This window comes from Phaenicophaeus curvirostris, chromosome 6 (assembly GCF_032191515.1).
Source record: "Phaenicophaeus curvirostris isolate KB17595 chromosome 6, BPBGC_Pcur_1.0, whole genome shotgun sequence".
In the NCBI taxonomy this organism is placed as follows: domain Eukaryota; kingdom Metazoa; phylum Chordata; class Aves; order Cuculiformes; family Cuculidae; genus Phaenicophaeus; species Phaenicophaeus curvirostris.
In genome coordinates, this window is record NC_091397.1 from 48,278,589 (window position 1) to 48,296,293 (window position 17,705).

Below are 17,705 nucleotides of genomic sequence, written 5' to 3' on the forward strand. Positions count from 1 at the left end.
CAGATACTTCCGCGCATTCACTAGCTGTTCACCCCTGCAGATCACCAAAGGACCTGATGGTTCCATTGTCAGCCTAAAATGCAAGTTTTGTATTTCTGTTATTTATCTTCTTTTACATACCTTGGCACCCCTATGATGTTCATGTTCAAGGATGTTTTGCCTTTCAACGGCTGTATTTTGCTGTGATATTAGCATCTTCATTTCCTAAGACGTCAGTGGGACTTGCTGGTTATTTCCTGCCAACAGACAGGAAAAAGGGACTCTTCCTCCACCCTTCTTCAGGACAAGTCCATGCTGACAGGGCCTCTGACTTGAGGTTAAGTTGTGGCTGCAGGAGTCTCCCAGGCATGCAGGAGGGCCCACAGCCCTCTGCATGGCAAGCATTGATGGGGATGAAAGATGGGGAAGGTGTGCTGGGAGCAGAGTACATCAGGCTTTTGGCTGCTCAGCCAGTAGCTATTTCAGAGCAATGGTGACGGAGCTGGTCACTTAATCCTGCCTGTCCTTTATCGTGTTTAAACTGCCAGCTGTAATCTTGGAGGACTTGGATCCTGTCTTCGGCTCTGAAGCCCATGGAGATGAACCTTGGGGTTCACAAGAGGGTTTGTTGGTGTATTTTTCACAGGAAGCTGCTACCATCTTTGTGGATGCTGATGTGATGTGTCCTACCTAGATCCTTTCAATAGTTTCACTCTTTTAATTTGTAAAATTGTGATGGTAATGGCCTAAGATTAAACTGTCATCTGACAGAGGGCAGGTGATACTGCTGCCTCAGCAAAAATAGTTAACAGGCTGTGGGAAGCACCATAATGAGAGCCTGAGCCATAAGCCATGCCAGGGATCTCGCAGGTCATGTTTTATCCTTGGTTTCTCATGTCAGTCTAGGTGAACATCATTTAGTCATCAAGCTGCTTGTATGAGCATGAGTTATCTCTGCTTCCTTTAGAGACACACTGGTACTAATTACAGTTGCAGGTACACAGTTGGCATAGCTGTAGGAGAGGGAATTGGTTTATCTGTGCCACCCTGCTGGCCTGTCATTACCGATGCCAAAATGGGAACCTGAGAGAGCAAAAGTGACAGCTAGCTTGGGTCAGAACAGGTACCAAAGCCACCTCCTGCCTTGGGAGCTACCAGGTGACTCTCCCATGCCATTCATATGAACACACGTTGCATATAGCTGCAGAAGCTGGTGAGAAAGTCCCTGCAGTGTGCTAGAGCAGTTCCTAATGCGGGTGGAGGGAACTTTAGAGTGAATAGTTTAGCATATGACAAATTCAGAGATCAAGTGTGCTTTTCCAGAACAAGCATGTATTTTATATATATGAAATATGCACAAATCTGTGGAGGAGAATAAATATCTATGAATCTGTCAGGTTGATGTAGAGATATGTGACCTAAGTATATGTGTCTGTAAAATGTATTTGATCATATTTACACCTTTATAAACCAAATAGTTATGTAAGACCCGTGTCCTACATCTATTAAGCCTGGGAATATGTTGTGCTTGGAGCACTTGAGCAAAGTGAGGTTTGACCATTGAGACACTCTTCAAAAAATACCTTTTTCTGTGAGAAAGTATACTCTTGCTTAGGAGTTTTCAACATTTGGCTGAAATCCTGGTCCTTTTGATATCAGTTTCAATGTTAGCTTCTGCATAGTCACGATGCCGTTCTCTGTGTATGGGATCCTGATCTTGGTGTCCAGAAACCCAACACCTCCTTTGTCTCCTTGTGTATTTATCAATACAAGAACTCTTTTTTAAACTCATTTGTGCCCGTGGACTGAGATGCCTTTTGGTTGAAAAGCATTGCAGGAAAAACAATTTCTTAATAGAAGGTACTTCTGGGACTATATAATATATAAATAATAAATGCTGTGACTCGAAGTGACGCAGGAACCCCTGCAACATATACATGCAAAGCAAAGACTCAGTAAATAATTATTTACCTGCTCTTTGTCAGTCCGAAACCAAGAGGGTTCTATTCAGACTTCTTTGCTAGCTTGATGAGTCTTGTTTGTGCTGCATTGCTTTTTAGGAGTTTCAAAAATGATAACTGGTTTTCTTTTGTAGCGCTGGTTTTGGAGACTGCAACTTTATGAGGGGTATTAAATATTTATCAACTCTTCATTCTGAGCCAAGACAACCTATTCACATCTCACCATCTTGCAGTAGGCTGGTGATGCTGGTAATTTGAGAAGAGCCTGGGGCTGCCACACCTAGTGCCTTATGGTGCAATAGTAGGAGTTCTTATTTCAGAGTTGTTGGGTTTGTTTGATTATGTTTGTCCCTTATCTTGTGATGTAGTTTCATTCAGTTACTTTGCAGTGTGGCAGATTGACCACAGGACCCTCTTCAAGACTGGGATTAAACTGTGGACTCTAGGTGATGTGATAAATTGTACTTGTGAAGTCTATGTGTATGCCTCATTCCAGAGGTAGAGAAGCAGCTTATTCGTAAACAGAAAACGAGTATGTAAATGTTTGTACTTTCTTGTCCATTAAAATCAAAGCTTGACTAAGATAAGGAGCCCAGCATGATATCTCTGGGTTATCAGGAGTCCCACCGATAAAGTCCCTAACTGGAGCTAAAGGTCTGTGGAAAGGCTTCTATTAGTATCAGTGGAAGCTAGGTCATACAGTGGAGCTTTCTGAAACGTGGAAAACACAGAGTCAACATGTTTTTTCTGAAGAGAAGTCAACTACAAATTTAATTCCTCAACTTTCAAAATTCAGAGGAAAACCATCTGACTTTTTCCATGGGAGGCAGTACATTTGCTTTCAGAGGGTGATGAGGTGAGCTAAAAAGAGAAGGGTAAGTCTGGATGTCCACAATCCTGACAGGATGGGCTGGGGTCAGCCTGCCAAAGGGGGAATCTCTTCTATTTGCCCTTTCTTTAATTTGTTCCCCTCAAGTAGCTGTGACTGACCAGTGTCCCTTTGAGATCCTCTCGGGACAGGCATAGGCTCATGCTCTAGTTCAAAGTCCACCTTGAATTGGTAGGAAGAGGTAGCAAAGACCTGGAAGGGAGGGTGCTGAGGTAAATGGCACCTTGTCCTGTCTATCCTGGTCGTTTTTAATGTTTCAAGGTGCGCCAGAGCCATTTTGATTGTTCTGTACCAACAAGACAGAGGTGTAAAAGGGGCACTCCAGCGCAGGAGATGAGAAAATGTCTGTTTTACTTCTGTGATGCCCCAGTTTAGTAGATAGAACAGTTGTGTTTATTCGTTATGTTGGCAGGCTCATTTTTGAAGGTCTAGCTTTGTCGATAAACTTTTGTCAATTTTGTAAAATGCTATTTGGGTTTATTCTTTGTTTCTTTCAGCTTATTTTTCTTCTGTATTTGGCTTTTAAGTGGCAGTCAGAAACCCAAGGTTATAAATTCTGTGGCATTACTGTTTCTAAGCAAGTGTGATGCTGAATGACACCCCCATTTCTCAGCTCTGACAGTGGCTGTATTCAGGCTAGCGTCTTGGGTCGTGCCTGGGACAAGTCGTGATCTTCCTGGGGCTGATTTGTGCCTCCCAGTTCTGCCAGATCTCTGCCTCGGGACTACCCTGTTTTCATCTTGTATCAGAGAAGGCACTGCCTCTGCCGCAACAGGCAGGCAAAGCTGGATGGGGAACATGCTTGTTTTGAGGCTGGGGTGCAGTGTCCTGGGAGGGAGGAGGAGGAGGAGATACCCAAACACTGTCCTAGACTGCAGGTTGTCCCCATGCAGTGGCCTTCCCCAGCAGCAAGGCCTGGCTTCAGTAAAGTCAGGGCACTTGATGGTGAATGAGACCCATCACCGGTAATAAGTTGAAATGCTGGTGGATCCTCACCCCAAAAGTTGCAGGTTATCGCAGTACTTGATACCATGCTCTGTGGTACTATGATCACAGAATCACGAGGTTGGAAAAGACCCCCAGGATCATCGAGTCCAACCATTCCTATCAACCACTAAACCATGCCCCTGAGCGCCTCATTCACCTGTCTTTTATTAGATGTCTTTTATTTCATAGAATCACAGAATCACCAGGTTGGAAAAGACCCACCGGATCATCGAGTCCAACCATTCCTATCAAACACTAAACCAAGCCCCTCAGCACCTCGTCCACCTGCCCCTTAAACACCTCCAGGGAAGGTGATTCAACCACCTCCCTGGGCAGCCTGTTCCAGTGGAGGATTAGAAGTGTCTATTTCAGTTACCACAGATTAGTTTAGCGGGGCTGCTTTGCCGTCTTGCTTGGAAGCTGGTTTTTGAGGGCTGGGTTCCCACAGTAAGCAGGAGGTGTTTGTGGACAGAATGGTTGCAGAGCTGGTCAGCAGTAATCTGCCCAGGAAGCATGACTCCATAGTGCAGTGAACGACCGCAGATGATATAAATCCATTTATCCTATCCCTTGGATCACTTCCATCATGATTTGGGGACGAGAAGAAGTTGGAGATGCCAGCTTGCTTGTGATACATGTTTAGAGTGAGAGTTTAAGTAACATGCTAACCCTTGTAGCTGCCAGACTCTCTTAGCTGAGAGTTTTGAATACACTGTATCTTACCTAATTGTTTTTTCTTAAATGCAGAGCCATTTGAGCTTCTTTTTTTTGACAGTGAGGATAATTCTTGTCATGAGCAAAAACCTAAGGTTGTTTTTCTCATCTTCTTTATGTAAAATGGGTTGCTGGCCATCTGAGAGTATTTGTATAGATATATGTATATGTGGTTGTTAAAGGACTTCTCTTTTTCATCGTTCTTATTTCACCTGTTAGCTCTCACTTAAAGGGAAAAAGCCTCCCAGATAATCAACAAGATATCTCCTGCAAATATACAGGCAACACATTTGCAGAGAGCCTCACGTGTTTCCTTGTGGTCTATCTGAAAATATGTCCCTACAAGGATGGGGTCTCGCCCCTAGTAACTGTGTCCAGCCATGGGCAGAAATGCAACATGTAGATCCAGTTGCAGGGCTAGGACTTGAAATGTTCCTAGTCAGTACTGCCTAGTTTACTGTCTTCAAGAAGCTGTTCAGTTCCCACAGGTTCAAGCTCTGCTGAGATGATTGGTGTTAGACAATTTCACTTCCATGACCTTCAGCTTGTATGCAGTAAGAGACTCTCTTATAGGCTCCTGGCTCATTTTTGTGCCTTTGTATTTAGGAACTACTTGTTTCCACCATAAAAGATAACTTTATTTTGAAAATATGGTTCCCTGGACATCTGAAGGAGGGCACTCACAGCCTTGTTCAATACTAAGCCATTTGCTGACCATCACAGCTAGGAAATAGCTTCCCTGGTGCTGAGGGAATTGCTAGAAAGCACGCCAAATGGGTTTCTCATCTTCTAGCAAGAGGCTTTCTTTTTTTTTTCCTTTCTCTCCTGTTGTTTTGTTCTTTTGTGTGAAGCATTTGGGCTGGTAGGGTTATTAATAATACCTAAAAGCGGGATTTCTAAAATACACTCCCTCCCCCTGCCCTTAAACCAGTTTGCTGTCTGTCTCCCAGGACATGCTCAGCTTTGTGAAACGACACGATGATGTTCGTTTCGGTGTGGCCGCCCTTTGGGGATTTGCAGGAATACTGCAGCAAATCATCCTGCATGCAAGGCTGACCTCTGGGAGGCTAACAAATTGAGGTGAGCCAGCTGGAGCGATAGGACACTGCTGACAGACAGAGCATGCTCAGACCTGGGGGAGAAAAGGTACTTCAGTCTGCAGATGGTGCATGGGTTACTGTGCTAAGAGCTGTTAGGTACATTTTTTTTCTTTCTCTTTATGGTGGTGGGGAAAGAAGAGGACTGGAGAGGGTGTTTTCCCCTGCAAAGCATAGCTTGGAGGTGTCATCTGTTTTCTTTCTCCTGTGAAAGAGAGGCACTGGATAGCATTTCCTTTTATTTAGCAATACCAGGTATGCGTGCATGTGCTGAAACACTAATCTACCAGTGATAGTTCTGCCACGATTGAAAAGGTTGCAGATGCTCTGAATTACTGGGTTTCTTTGCTGGGTGTTATTGTAACTGTGCTCTGTTTGCTGTGCGGATCACATACGGCTCTGAATTCAGTTTTGTTGGCACTCCTGGCTGCAGCGTACTTCGGGGTGGGGGCTTAACATGTTTTTTGATGCCGTCTCCTTGCTCCCTCTCGGAACTTCACACTGAATCTCTCCTCTGTGGCTGTGCATGTGGGGAAGGAGGTCAGTAGTTCATTTGTAATCCTAGGTCTTTGTAGTCTCTCTTTTGTTTGACTGGTGGTTTGCTTTATCATTTCTAAACAAAAGTCTCATGGGGAAAACATCTTTGATCTGAAAGAGATTCTGTAGGTTTTCAGAAATTTAATTCTTGCTGGACAGATGCTGCTTTGGGATTACTTTTTCTTCACCCTCCCCTAAAACATGCTTTAATGTAGAGCTTGTGGTAACCAAGGAGGAATTTTTCACTGTTCTTATTGGCTGCACAGTGCTCCGAACAATTTTGGCTCCTGCTTAGAATTTACAGCACACAGGAGCGGTCTCGGGCACCGTGCTGATGGGAAGCAGAGGGAGCTCAGGCTGTAGATGCTTCTAAGCAGCAGTCTTGGTATCCAGATAACCCAAGTACTCTTCCTGTTGGAGAAAAAAGAAAGGATAGATAAAATACAGGGAATAACAAGTGGCAGATAAAGCCCAAAGGTGTAGTTGGGGTGGCTGAAGCTCATCTTGTTCAGTACTTAGGGATTTTGCGTCATATTGTTCTAAATTCACTTTTGCAGCATTAGTAAATTTTCTCTTCAGCCACCTCCACTCCATCTTTGCTTTAAGTAGACCACTGAAGTGAAATAAAACTGCTGCACTCTGATACATTTTTGTTTCTGACACAGGTATCTTGCCTACAGACTGACAGCCTGAGACCAGGCAAAAGGAGTGGATTTTCTGGAGGTCAGGGTTAGTTTTTGTTTAGGGAAAGGATTTCATATTCCATGTCATTCTGGATGGAGAAGATCTTGGAAATGTGGACCTTAAAAGCCCAAGAAGTAATTCTTAGTTTCATACTTTTAGCTTGGTTTTGTGGTTTGTTTATACATCCTGACTGCTTAGTGTTGGATTTTATTTTTTTACATGTTCTTTTGTAGATCAAGACAGTAGTATCAACAAATATTAAATCAATGGCTGCTAGTCAACAGGAAAATCAGGTTGGATCTCTTCCTGTCCCATCTATCACAGACTCTGTAATTCAATGGAAGAAAACTTAGGTTTTCTATCCATAAGCACATGTAGAAGGTGTCCAGTAGCCACCAATATTCTTCTGTTTATATTGAAGGTATGTTTGCAGTAGGGACCATTGCACAGAGCCTCTGTCTCCTTGCTTGCAATCTTGTTTAGGAAGATGTACAGTTTTGCTTTCTGCTCCCGACTTAATGCTCAACTGAAGCATAAGAAAGCATAACAAGCAAAGATAAACCTAGTTTGATTACAACTGTGTATAGGTGCCTAAAGTTTTGGTTAGACAGTTCTTTTTTTAAAAAATATTGTTATGTTTTGATTTTATTTTCCTGAATAAAGTTCTATGTATTAAATTCCCCTTCAGGCTGCAGAGTTAAGATATTCTTATTTTTTGTATCCCTTTTTTTTTGTATCAGGCTTTGTTAATTATATTGGTAGTTTTAACTTGCTCCCTTCTAGGATCTGAGCTTTTCCTGTTTAAAAAGTCAGCATTTCTACACTTGGCTGCTTTTTACAAAGAAAATGTTCCAGTATATCAATCATTCAGTGTACCATCCTTTCTTTAATGTGATATGTACTGTGAAAGATATATGTATCTCATTAAACAAATACAGTGAATAAGATGATAACAGCCTTTTGGGCTGTGGGGGTTGACTTGCTTGTAGTTCTGTGGGAATCTGTGACAGAGATGAGAATAAAAGCCTGTTCCTGGCTGCTGAATCCTAACTCCCCCTCCTTCCAATTGGGAAAGTTGCCTTCTAGCAACTTCTGCTTTGAGCATGAATGAAGTAGGTATTTAAAACAGCATGTGTTACATATACTGCATCCTTAGCTAAGCCTCTTGCATCAGGGATGGGAGAAAGAAGAGAAGAGATGTTTGCAGGGGCAGTGTGAAATGCTGTATTTGCACGCTCTGCTTTTCCAGTGCTGGTCCTGGAAAGCCAGCCTAGCGATATATGGATCAAGGAGTATGGAGCGCTGGTGGGGAAAATGTCCTGAAGGAGAGAATATCTGCTCCCTCCTCTCCTCTGTAAGAAGAGGAAGGGTCAGTGTCCTCTGCCTGTTTCCTACCCATGTGGCTCTGCCCTGACTCCTTCCCCATCCTGTGGTAGGAGCAGCCCAGTTATGCCACATTTCTAAGAATTGTTGAGACTGTTCTGCTTGGACACCATGGCCACGAGTGGCAGGCTCTGCAGGGAAATGGTCAGCTGGGCCAAATCCAGGTTAGCCTCCATGCGGAGGCTTTGCTTTCTGTGCACAGAGTGGTGATGCTCACTGGAAAGGAGTCCTTTGTGCTTTTTCCCATTTTGTGAGGATTTTTGGCCTGCATTAGCTCTGGAAGACTCAGCATTGGCTTGGAAAAAGTGCTTGGGCAGTTGGTAGCAAAAGTTTGGCGAGGCTCAAGTAGGCATAACCAGCACTTCTTATTTTGTTAACACCTGCAGGACTGTGTGGTCCATCTTTACATGTGCTGGTCACCCCAGTGACCTTTGCTCTCCCTCATGAAGCTCTTATTTGTTACTCTGGGAGTCTTGGTAGTATATATTTGTGTCTTGTTTGGTTGGTAGGTTTTCAGTACGTGCGCTTTGTAGCCTACCTCCCAATTTCTTGCTAGATTGTAGTCTTTAAAATGAATAAGAGGTTTAAAGCCTTGCCCATCCTGTCAGTAGCTTTAAAGTAGTGCTTCATCCTACCCTAGCTTCATAATTAAAAATGAACAATAGAACTCATCTCTTAAATGAATCCAAGCAGTCCTTTATGCCAACTACTTATTAGTAGAAATTCATCTCTCCTATCCCACCCACTCTGATCTCCTCTACGTATTAACAAGAGATGGAGAACATTCTTCCTGTTTCTTTCCTGCTTCCTGAAGGTATTTATAAAATCAAATGACCAGCAGCTAAAAGGGAGAAGACGCTAGAGTGTCCAAACTTCCAGTAGAGTACTATGGACCCGCAAGGTGCTTGAGGTCTCCACCAGAGGTGCCTGCTGTACAGAGCAGATGCTTCTGAAGGCTTTTTCTGCTCACCAGTAGTCAGTTCCAGTTAGAGAGCAGTAGCTGGGCTGAAAGGATGGAGCTGTGACCCTTCTGCAAAGTAAGTGGGGGTGGGGGAAGAGAATGGGATAAGCTCTTCATGCCTGTTATCTCTTTTGGAAAGAGAGCAAAGATGAGCTAGCCAAAAATAGAGTCCTTCCCACATCCATTGTGGCTGAGCTGCAGGCCTCAAGATGCTTATTTCGCTTGCAAAGTCTTGAGCAGCGCCTATGCTGGTGTGTTTGTCGAGCTCCCCATCTCTGACCATGCAGTGCTGTAAGCCAGCTGCCCTGGTGGCATCGATGCCAGGGAAATCTGCCACTTCGGTCTCCTCTCACTCCCACTCCTCCCCTCCAGCCTGCTTCTATCAGGAGTCCTCAAGGGCATATCTCATCCCCTGCCATGGGGCATCATCGTGTCCCTCTGCCAGCTTGGCAGCAAGAAACTCTGTGCCGCTTCAACGTGGACATCTCTTCTGGCTAGGCTCTCATGTATCAGCCCTTGTGTCTTCTGTTGCTGAAGGGTGGTGCTTTAGCATCTCAAAGCAGAGGGTGAAAAAAATGTCCCTCCATGCCATTTTCTTGGTAACTGGGGTATAATGCTCACATGGAACAAAGCTGTGGCTACCCCAGTGCCACCGGGAAGTGAGAGGGTGGATGAGTGAGTGATAGTCTGTGGGTAGCTGGGGGTGTGGACAGCCTAGATGCTGACCTTTATGTAGAAAGAAGCAGCACAAAGGACTATGCTTTTATGGAAAGTAGCAGCGTGTCTGGCCTGCCGCTCCTGCAAGTGCTATTTAGTTCTTTAGATATTCTCCAGTGACACTGTGGAGAGGAGTGGCAGCTCTATATCCATTTTGTGAGGGAGATTTAGTTACGGAAGTCTCTTTCATTGTGAGGCAGCTCTCTTCATGTGGAACACTAAATGTTTTCACCTGCTTCAGAGTTACCTGCTGCCTTCTGGAAAAGTTTCCCATGCCAGGAATGCTGCTGCTGACAGCACTTAATGACCAACCTCATCTTGGGGGGACTGAGGAACCAGGGGACCTAGAGAGTGACTGCTTGTCCTTACCCACTTGGTGCAGCCTCTCCTGGGTCTGTAAAAGCAAACAGCAGGACAGTTTGTTACTATTTATCTTCTGTCACTCCCTGAAGGACCAAAGATTTTAAATCTCTGCGGTTTGTGTTCACTGAAAGTGTCAGATTAAAATAAAGGCCGATCATAAAATGTGGGAAAAGAGGCAAGGAATTAAGACTGTTCCTTTCATACTTATAAAACTCTCAGTTCTGTCTGTGACACCCTTTCCTGTCCATGTCCTCTGCTTTCCATCAAAAGCAGTTTTCAACCCTGCAGCACGAACCAAGATTTACAGATTGGCACTGAGGAACAGGAATGAAGATGGATTCCTTTAGCATTGCTAGCTTTTAACATTCATTCCTGACACCTGGTTGGCTAAAGCACACGTGCTCACTTCAGGTAAGTGCAGGGAAGCGAAAGAGCTGCAGTGAAGGAAGAGATGGAGGAGGGCCTTGCAGGTGATTTTTATTAAAAAGTTGAATTGTTCATTTGTAGCCGTTTAGTGGATATTGCTCTAGCGGAGTCTGAAATGAAAATGCTAACCTCTGAACACTGGCGGCATCCATCAGGCTGCATCTCTGAAGTGCCTCTTATGCCCTTCCCTTGGGTCTGGAGAGGAAAGAACGAATCAGTCAGGGGTGAACATTAGAATAGGCTGTTTCCAAGGAAGCCTGTTTGGCTTGAGGGGTTTGTAATGGTTCGTGGAGCTTTCCACCACTGAGATGCCTGTGTGATTCAGGTGGTGTCGGTGATGTTTTTATGGACTGCTGGCCTCAAATACCTTTGAAACCCCCACACATACATGCTTTCTGCACTGTACTGGAGTAATAAAGAGGTTGTGTGTGTTTTTTCCCCCCTCTGCCAAGTTCTTGCATCTTGAAGTTGTAGTTGCTTTGGTCATCTGACCTGCAGCAGTAAACATTCACAATAGCTGCAGACTGGTCTTCATTTGAAGTGTGTGCTTGTTGCAGGGGACTTAATTGTTAAAGATCTCCTTCAGGTAGTGACTTGCAGGCTTTGCATGCTGTTTGGGCTTGGACCTTTCTTTGATGATGCTGCTGAAGTCATTTAAAGCAGCGCTCACAAGATGAGAGGTTGTGTGGAGAGTTGGATAATACAGTTAGATGTGTTTCAAAGACAGTGAGAAGTTAAATGATGCTTTGGGAAGTCTGGTACCTACAAAATAACTTTAGATCTGTCCCCATCAAAAAACTATTTTCCTAAAAGCTGGTGATGTACCTCTGTCCCCAGTAGATTTCCATTCAAGGTTGCCCGTGGGACAGCTGTGGATGAGAGTTACAAAGCCATCAGGAGCAGTAGTCATCCTCTGTTGTAGAGAAGGAAAGATTGAGAGGTGGTATGACAGCCATTCTTTGCCTGTGCAAGACATCTGTGGCACTCAGGACAAGACCAGGTTTAAATTGCCATGCTGGAAACAAAATATGAATGTTAGAAAAGAGCTTATTGTGGTCCTTCATGCCTTTATTGCTAAAGACTAGCTTAAGAGATGAGTAAGTATTAGGAACGAGATAGATAAGCATTTTTGATGAGTGGTTTATGGAGAGCTGATCCTGCCTTTGTAATTAATGACCACTCTGGGTCCGTTCCCATTTCCTTTTCCATGGCTGAAGTGAAAAAAAACCTATCTTTTTAATTTGCTGCTTGCTTTTAGGGAGTTGCTAAATGAGGCAGTTTTTCAGACCACTTGCCAAAGGAGGTGGACTTCATTTCTTTTCTGTTTGAGTAGCTAGAGCTGCTCTGAAATTGAAATGAATTTGTTGCTCTGATCCCCAGAGACCACCTCTTGAATCTGCGTGGCTCACAGCTAGCACTCGATTCTTTGGCATTATTCAGTCTCTGACATAGCTTTGGGTTTTCCTAAGACAGGGATCTCACAAGCTGTTGGGATCTCAGAAGCTGCAGGGATCCCTTCTGGCTTCATTGAATTCCATGAATGATTCTTCATTAAATTTCAAGCTGCATGAGGCAGGCTGAAGGATCTGGGTTTTAGTCTGCAAACTCTCCTTTCAGAAGAACTCCCTGGACAGTAGAAAAGGTGTGTGCATTGGTCCTAAATATTCCTTGCTATCTTCTTCCACTCCAGCATGTAAGAACAAGCATGTCTGGGTTAAAATGCTAAGGCACTATTCCTTGGTATGTCAGAGCATGTGCTTGAGATGTTGCTTTTTTCCCCTCCCTCCAAGCTTGCATCAAAGGGAGTTTAAATTGCTGCCTTTAAAACTGCAGTTAGAAAGTCTCATCAGGTCTGTACCAATCAGAAATTTCCCTTCCTACAGTTCCCAGTGAGTCATGGGAACAATTATTTACAGCCTGACTAGCTGTGAACCTTGATGCATAGTGAAGATTGGAGCCCATAAATACTGTAGGTGAATCAATACCTCAATTGAAGTTCACAGTTGAAAATATAATCAATTCTCTGATATAAGCCAGTTGTGTTTCTACATAGAAAGAAAAAAAAGTGACAGGACCACTCCCATAACAGAAAATGTAACAGGGAGGCCTTGGAGCAGCACAGAAGAGATTGCCTGGTTGGGATGGGAAAACACCAACACTGGAAACACTTCAGATGTTTCACCTTCCCATTTGTGGGGTTGGCTGTACTGGTGTAAGTCACACTTAAATTAATGTTTGGTTGTTTTAATGAAACATCAGTTCCTTGGATAAAGGGGAGAGCTCTTCTTCTCTCCCAGGCCAGTATTTCTTTGGGAAGGCGATGGCAGCTCCTAGCCTTTGATCCCAGATTGCAGTCAAAGAAATGACTGAGTGACTTGGGAGTCAACCACAGGGCAGTCCGTAGACTTGCAAGTCCTTCCCTTCCCCCCCAGTAAAATTAATTTATGTTTGCCAGTTCACATTTCATATTAGAATGGAGTGTAGCAAAATCTGTACTTAGCAATACTCCTTGCACAGGAAAGGCGAGAGTTGGGTGCTCGCAGGCATGCAAAAGGCCTATGGCAGATCGAGAGAAGGAGCTGGATCTTCCAAGTCCTGTTCAAATGGCCCAGTGATTGCAGTGCTGTCTTTCCTCTTCCTGTTGGACTGGTCTGCAAAAGCAGAGGGAGCCAAAGTCCCAGGGAACATACCATTTTTTTCTGACAGAGCTTCATAGAGCTCATCCTCAAACTCTTCTCCAAAAGGGTAGAAAAGAAAAAAAGACAGGAAGCCTTCCTGTAGAGCAGCTCCCAGTTCTGTTTGCCTTTTCTGGTTTTTTTTCAGTTTTGGATAGTGCTTTGGTGCTCTTTTTCTTCTTTTCCCTCATTCCTTGGAACGGGGAAAAATGCTGAATAAAAGCCTAAACTCTCTGGGATAGTCCATAAAATGCCATTTATGGTGAAACTGTAAACTTGATGTTTAAATGGTTTCTTTCTTGGTTTCTTTTCCACAGATCTTTGCCCTGACCATGTCAAGGAGTGTTAATGATGCGTCCCCTCTCCGTTGCATTCCCCGCCTGTTGTCTTGTTAGGATCTAACTACAGAATGAGCATAGCAGCTGTGTTTAATGCCCTGCTTGTGTCTCTCCTCGCTGCTGTGCTGTGGAAGTACATCAAACTGCGAGAGCATGCCTTCATGGTCGAGGAGGAGTTGGCTCTCACACGTCAGTCTCAGGAACTCTCTCAGGCTCAGATTGACTACCATGCGGCTCTGCAGGCACTGGTGGAGGACGGTACCAGGATGGTGTGCACTGGCAGGATGCACACTGACCGCATCTGCCGCTTTGAGTCCCTCTGCTACTCTACTGAGGCTGAGGAATTCATCTACTTTCACAGCAACTCCTCGGTCATGCTGCCTAACCTTGGCTCCCGGAGGTTCCAGCCGGCCCTGCTCGACCTCTCCTCGGTGGAAGATCACAACACTCAGTACTTCAACTTTGTGGAGCTGCCAGCTGCTGCACTGAAATTTATGCCAAAGCCAGTCTTTGTGCCTGATGTGGCGCTGATCACTAACAGGTTCAACCCAGACAACCTGATGCACGTCTTTCATGATGACCTCCTCCCTATTTATTACACCATGCAGCAGTTCTCTGATTTAGATCTTGAGGCACGGCTCTTCTTCATGGAAGGGTGGAGTGAAGGTGTTCATTTTGACCTCTACAAGTTACTGAGTAACAAGCAGCCGCTCCTCAGGGAGCAGCTTAAAACCCTGGGCAAGCTCCTCTGCTTTACAAAATCGTATGTGGGACTGTCCAAAATCACCACCTGGTACCAGTATGGATTTGTCCAGCCACAAGGGCCGAAGGCTAACATCTTGGTTTCTGGTAACGAGATCAGGCAGTTCACCAAATTCATGATGCAGAAGCTGAACGTCAGCTTGGAGGAAAGCTCCAGTGAGGAGTACATCATAGTGTTCAGTCGAACAATCAACAGACTTATCCTAAATGAGGCAGAACTAATCCTGGCTCTCGCTCAGGAGTTTCAGATGAAAACCATTACGGTCTCTCTGGAGGAGCATTCATTTTCTGACATTGTCCGGTTGATCAGCAATGCGTCCATGCTGGTCAGCATGCATGGAGCCCAATTAGTCATGTCTCTCTTCCTGCCAAGAGGTGCCACAGTGGTGGAGCTCTTCCCTTATGCTATCAACCCTGAACACTATACCCCTTACAAAACCCTGGCAACCCTTCCTGGCATGGACCTGCAATACATCACCTGGCAGAACACCAACAGGGAAGACACCGTTACTTACCCAGACAGACCCTGGGATCAGGGTGGGATTGCTCATCTGGACAAAGCTGAGCAAGAGCGCATCATTAAGAGCACAGAGGTGCCGCGGCACCTCTGCTGCCGCAACCCCGAGTGGCTGTTCCGTGCCTACCAGGACACAAAGGTGAACATCCCTTCTCTCATCCATGTGATCAGACAGACTGTGAAGTCTAAGCCTGGATCCAAGAAGAACAAGTGGTTTGGTAGCCTCTACCCTGGCAAAGTGAGGGATGCCAAGTGTCAAGCCTCTGTCCAGGGCACAACTGAAGCTAAACTTGCTGTTTCCTGGCAGATCCCCTGGAATCTGAAGTATCTGAAGGTCAGAGAAGTGAAATACGAAGTGTGGATCCAAGAGCAAGGTGAAAACACTTACATGCCTTATATATTGTCCCATCAGAATCACACCTTCTCGGAAAACATTAAGCCCTTCACAATATACCTGGTGTGGATACGCTGCATCTTCAACAAAAATCTCCTGGGACCTTTTGCAGATGTGCTCTTGTGTAGTACATAACCTGTTGCACTACCTGTACAGTTCTTCCCTGCTTTCCACTCCATCTGTGGTTTAAAACTTCTTGTCTTGTAGTTTGTAGGGGACTGAAGAGAACTAGTACCAGTGCCTAAGTGTCCATTTTATTGCACTCCACATGTGTTCTTTAAATGGTATTTATTTCCAGTGAGTGTTTTTTTAAAAAGAAACCTCTGTGATTCTTCAGAGTAACTTCCAGAGGTGTCAAATTACATGCTGAATACATGTAATTGAAAACAGAATGGAAGTGAATTGTGTGTGTACCTTGGTCGTGATTTAAATTCGTTTCTATTGTGTGGTGAGTATTTAAGCACAGTGTTAAACCACAGTCGGTTCCATGGCTAGGTGGGCAATTCTTATCGGCTTTGTCATTGTTACTTTTTTCTATAACTGACTGTAACTTTGAGTTCAAGATTCAGTACGAGAGCCTTCATTAAACTGCTGTAAACCTCCTCCATATTTTTTTTCCTTTTTATTATCTGTCAAAATGGTTATTGTGATAGATTTATCTATTGCTGTGATAAAACGTGTACATGAGTTGCTTTTATTCTTCATATTTTGGCTGAAAAGAATGAGATTGCAGTGTCAGCTTTATGTTTAAAATCAGATTTTACTGCACCCTAATAGCAAAAGGCTGGCAAAGCAGATGGGAGATAGGAGGGATGGAGAGGATAAAGTAATTTACTGTGTTTTAAGATCTATTTTCATTTTGTGAGTTACATACAGGTCTGTGAGAAAGGATGGGGATGGTTTGGAAAAGCTGATGGGAGAGAGATTGAGCTTAGAGCAGTCTTTGCAAAGAAAATCCTTCTTTTTGGTGTTTGATCGGAAAAATCTGTTGATAACATCTGCTAACAGGTTTGTGCTTTGCTAAGTAAAGGGCAGGTGGGGAAGCAAAGGGAAGCTTTCTGGGCACAGGTTTACCTGGATGTTGGTGGGAGGAGGCAAAGTTTAATGTAGACTCAAGACTTGTTTTCTCTGAGATCAGAGTCCTGACTTCATTGCTGGAGTAAGACGGTGCCTACTTTGAACCTGATCCTGCACATTTCTCCTTTAGAGTGGAAACCCTAAAAGATGCTGTCTTTGAAAAACAGCACTGTGTCAAAAATACAGGCCTTGGAGAAGAGAGGTAAAAAGGGGCAGGAGAATAGGAGCATAAGATGTTTCAGCCAAAAGAAGTCAGCATCCTCCATAGTTTATAACCAGTGTTAAAGCAATAGGAAAGGTGCTTTCTTCTCTCGCTCGCTAGTCCCCACAGTCCTTCTGCGGTCTGGATGAATGTTTGAACAGTAGCATAAATGGCTTGCCTTCTGAATGATGGGCTGACAGGCAAGCATCTCAAGACAGGATAATAATATGAGTTCTAGAGAAACGGGAAGAAAAACATTGCTGTACAAATCAGACAAGAAACAAGAGGATTGAAAAATGAGTGAAACACCATGGTACAACTTTGCCCCTTCAGGCAAGTGCTACTTCTGTATATTCATTTTCTTTATGTCTTGCTTTGTTTTCAAATGTGTATGATTTAAAGGGAGGGGAAAAAAAAACCCAAAGTGACCATCCTAAAGTCTGTGCTTGCATTGCCATTGTAGCCTTGCCAACTAATATTTTTTGCCTTGATATTTTAAAGAGGCACAAAACAATTCCTGCTGTTGATTTCTTAGGACAAAATGGGATTCTTGCTGAAATGAAGTGTCTGAGCTGTGTCCCAAAGTCTCCACATGGCTGCACATCACATGCTATGGATCGCAGAATGGTAGGAGTTGGAAGAGACCTCTGGAAACCATCCAGTCCAACTCTGCTGCTGAAGTGGTTTCACCTAGAGTAGATTGCACAGGAATACGTTGAGGTAGGTTTTGAATATCTCCAGAGAAGGATACTCCACAACCTCCCTGGGCAGCCTGTTCCAGTGCTCTGTCACTTTTACAGCAATGACGTTTTTCCCCCTGTCGAGATGGAACTTTATGTGTTCCCATTGCCCCTTGTCCTGTCACTGGGCACCACCGAAGAGAGTCTGGCCCCATCCTTTTGACACTCACCCTTTAGATAGTTATAAGCGTTGATAGTCTTCTCTTCTCCAGGCTGAACAGACCTAGGTCTCTCGTCCTTTCCTCATAAGAGAGATGCTCCAGTCCCCTAAATATCTTTGTAGCCCTGTACTGCACTCAGTC

The 17,705-nt window shown here is 44.3% G+C and overlaps 1 protein-coding gene across 3 annotated transcripts; it reads left to right on the forward strand.

Annotated features, from left to right (window-relative positions):
• The first annotated feature begins 5,703 nt into the window (after nt 1-5,703).
• POMGNT2 (protein O-linked mannose N-acetylglucosaminyltransferase 2 (beta 1,4-)) lies at nt 5,704-15,987 on the forward strand. Of its 3 annotated transcripts, none has more exons than XR_011337676.1 (3): nt 5,704-5,882; nt 7,082-7,269; nt 7,589-8,048. XR_011337676.1 is itself a non-coding variant. In XM_069860090.1 (3 exons), the coding sequence occupies exon 3, from the start codon at nt 13,783-13,785 to the stop codon at nt 15,517-15,519; it is 1,737 nt and encodes a 578-aa protein (XP_069716191.1). In that variant the 5' UTR covers nt 5,740-5,882; nt 7,082-7,269; nt 13,691-13,782; the 3' UTR covers nt 15,520-15,987. The 3 variants fall into 3 exon arrangements, 2 of the variants coding, with proteins under 2 accessions (XP_069716191.1, XP_069716192.1); XM_069860090.1 differs by lacking the exon at nt 7,589-8,048 and adding an exon at nt 13,691-15,987 and having other exon boundaries at nt 5,740-5,882; XM_069860091.1 differs by lacking the exons at nt 7,082-7,269; nt 7,589-8,048 and adding an exon at nt 13,691-15,987 and having other exon boundaries at nt 5,745-5,882.
• The last annotated feature ends 1,718 nt before the right edge of the window (nt 15,988-17,705 follow it).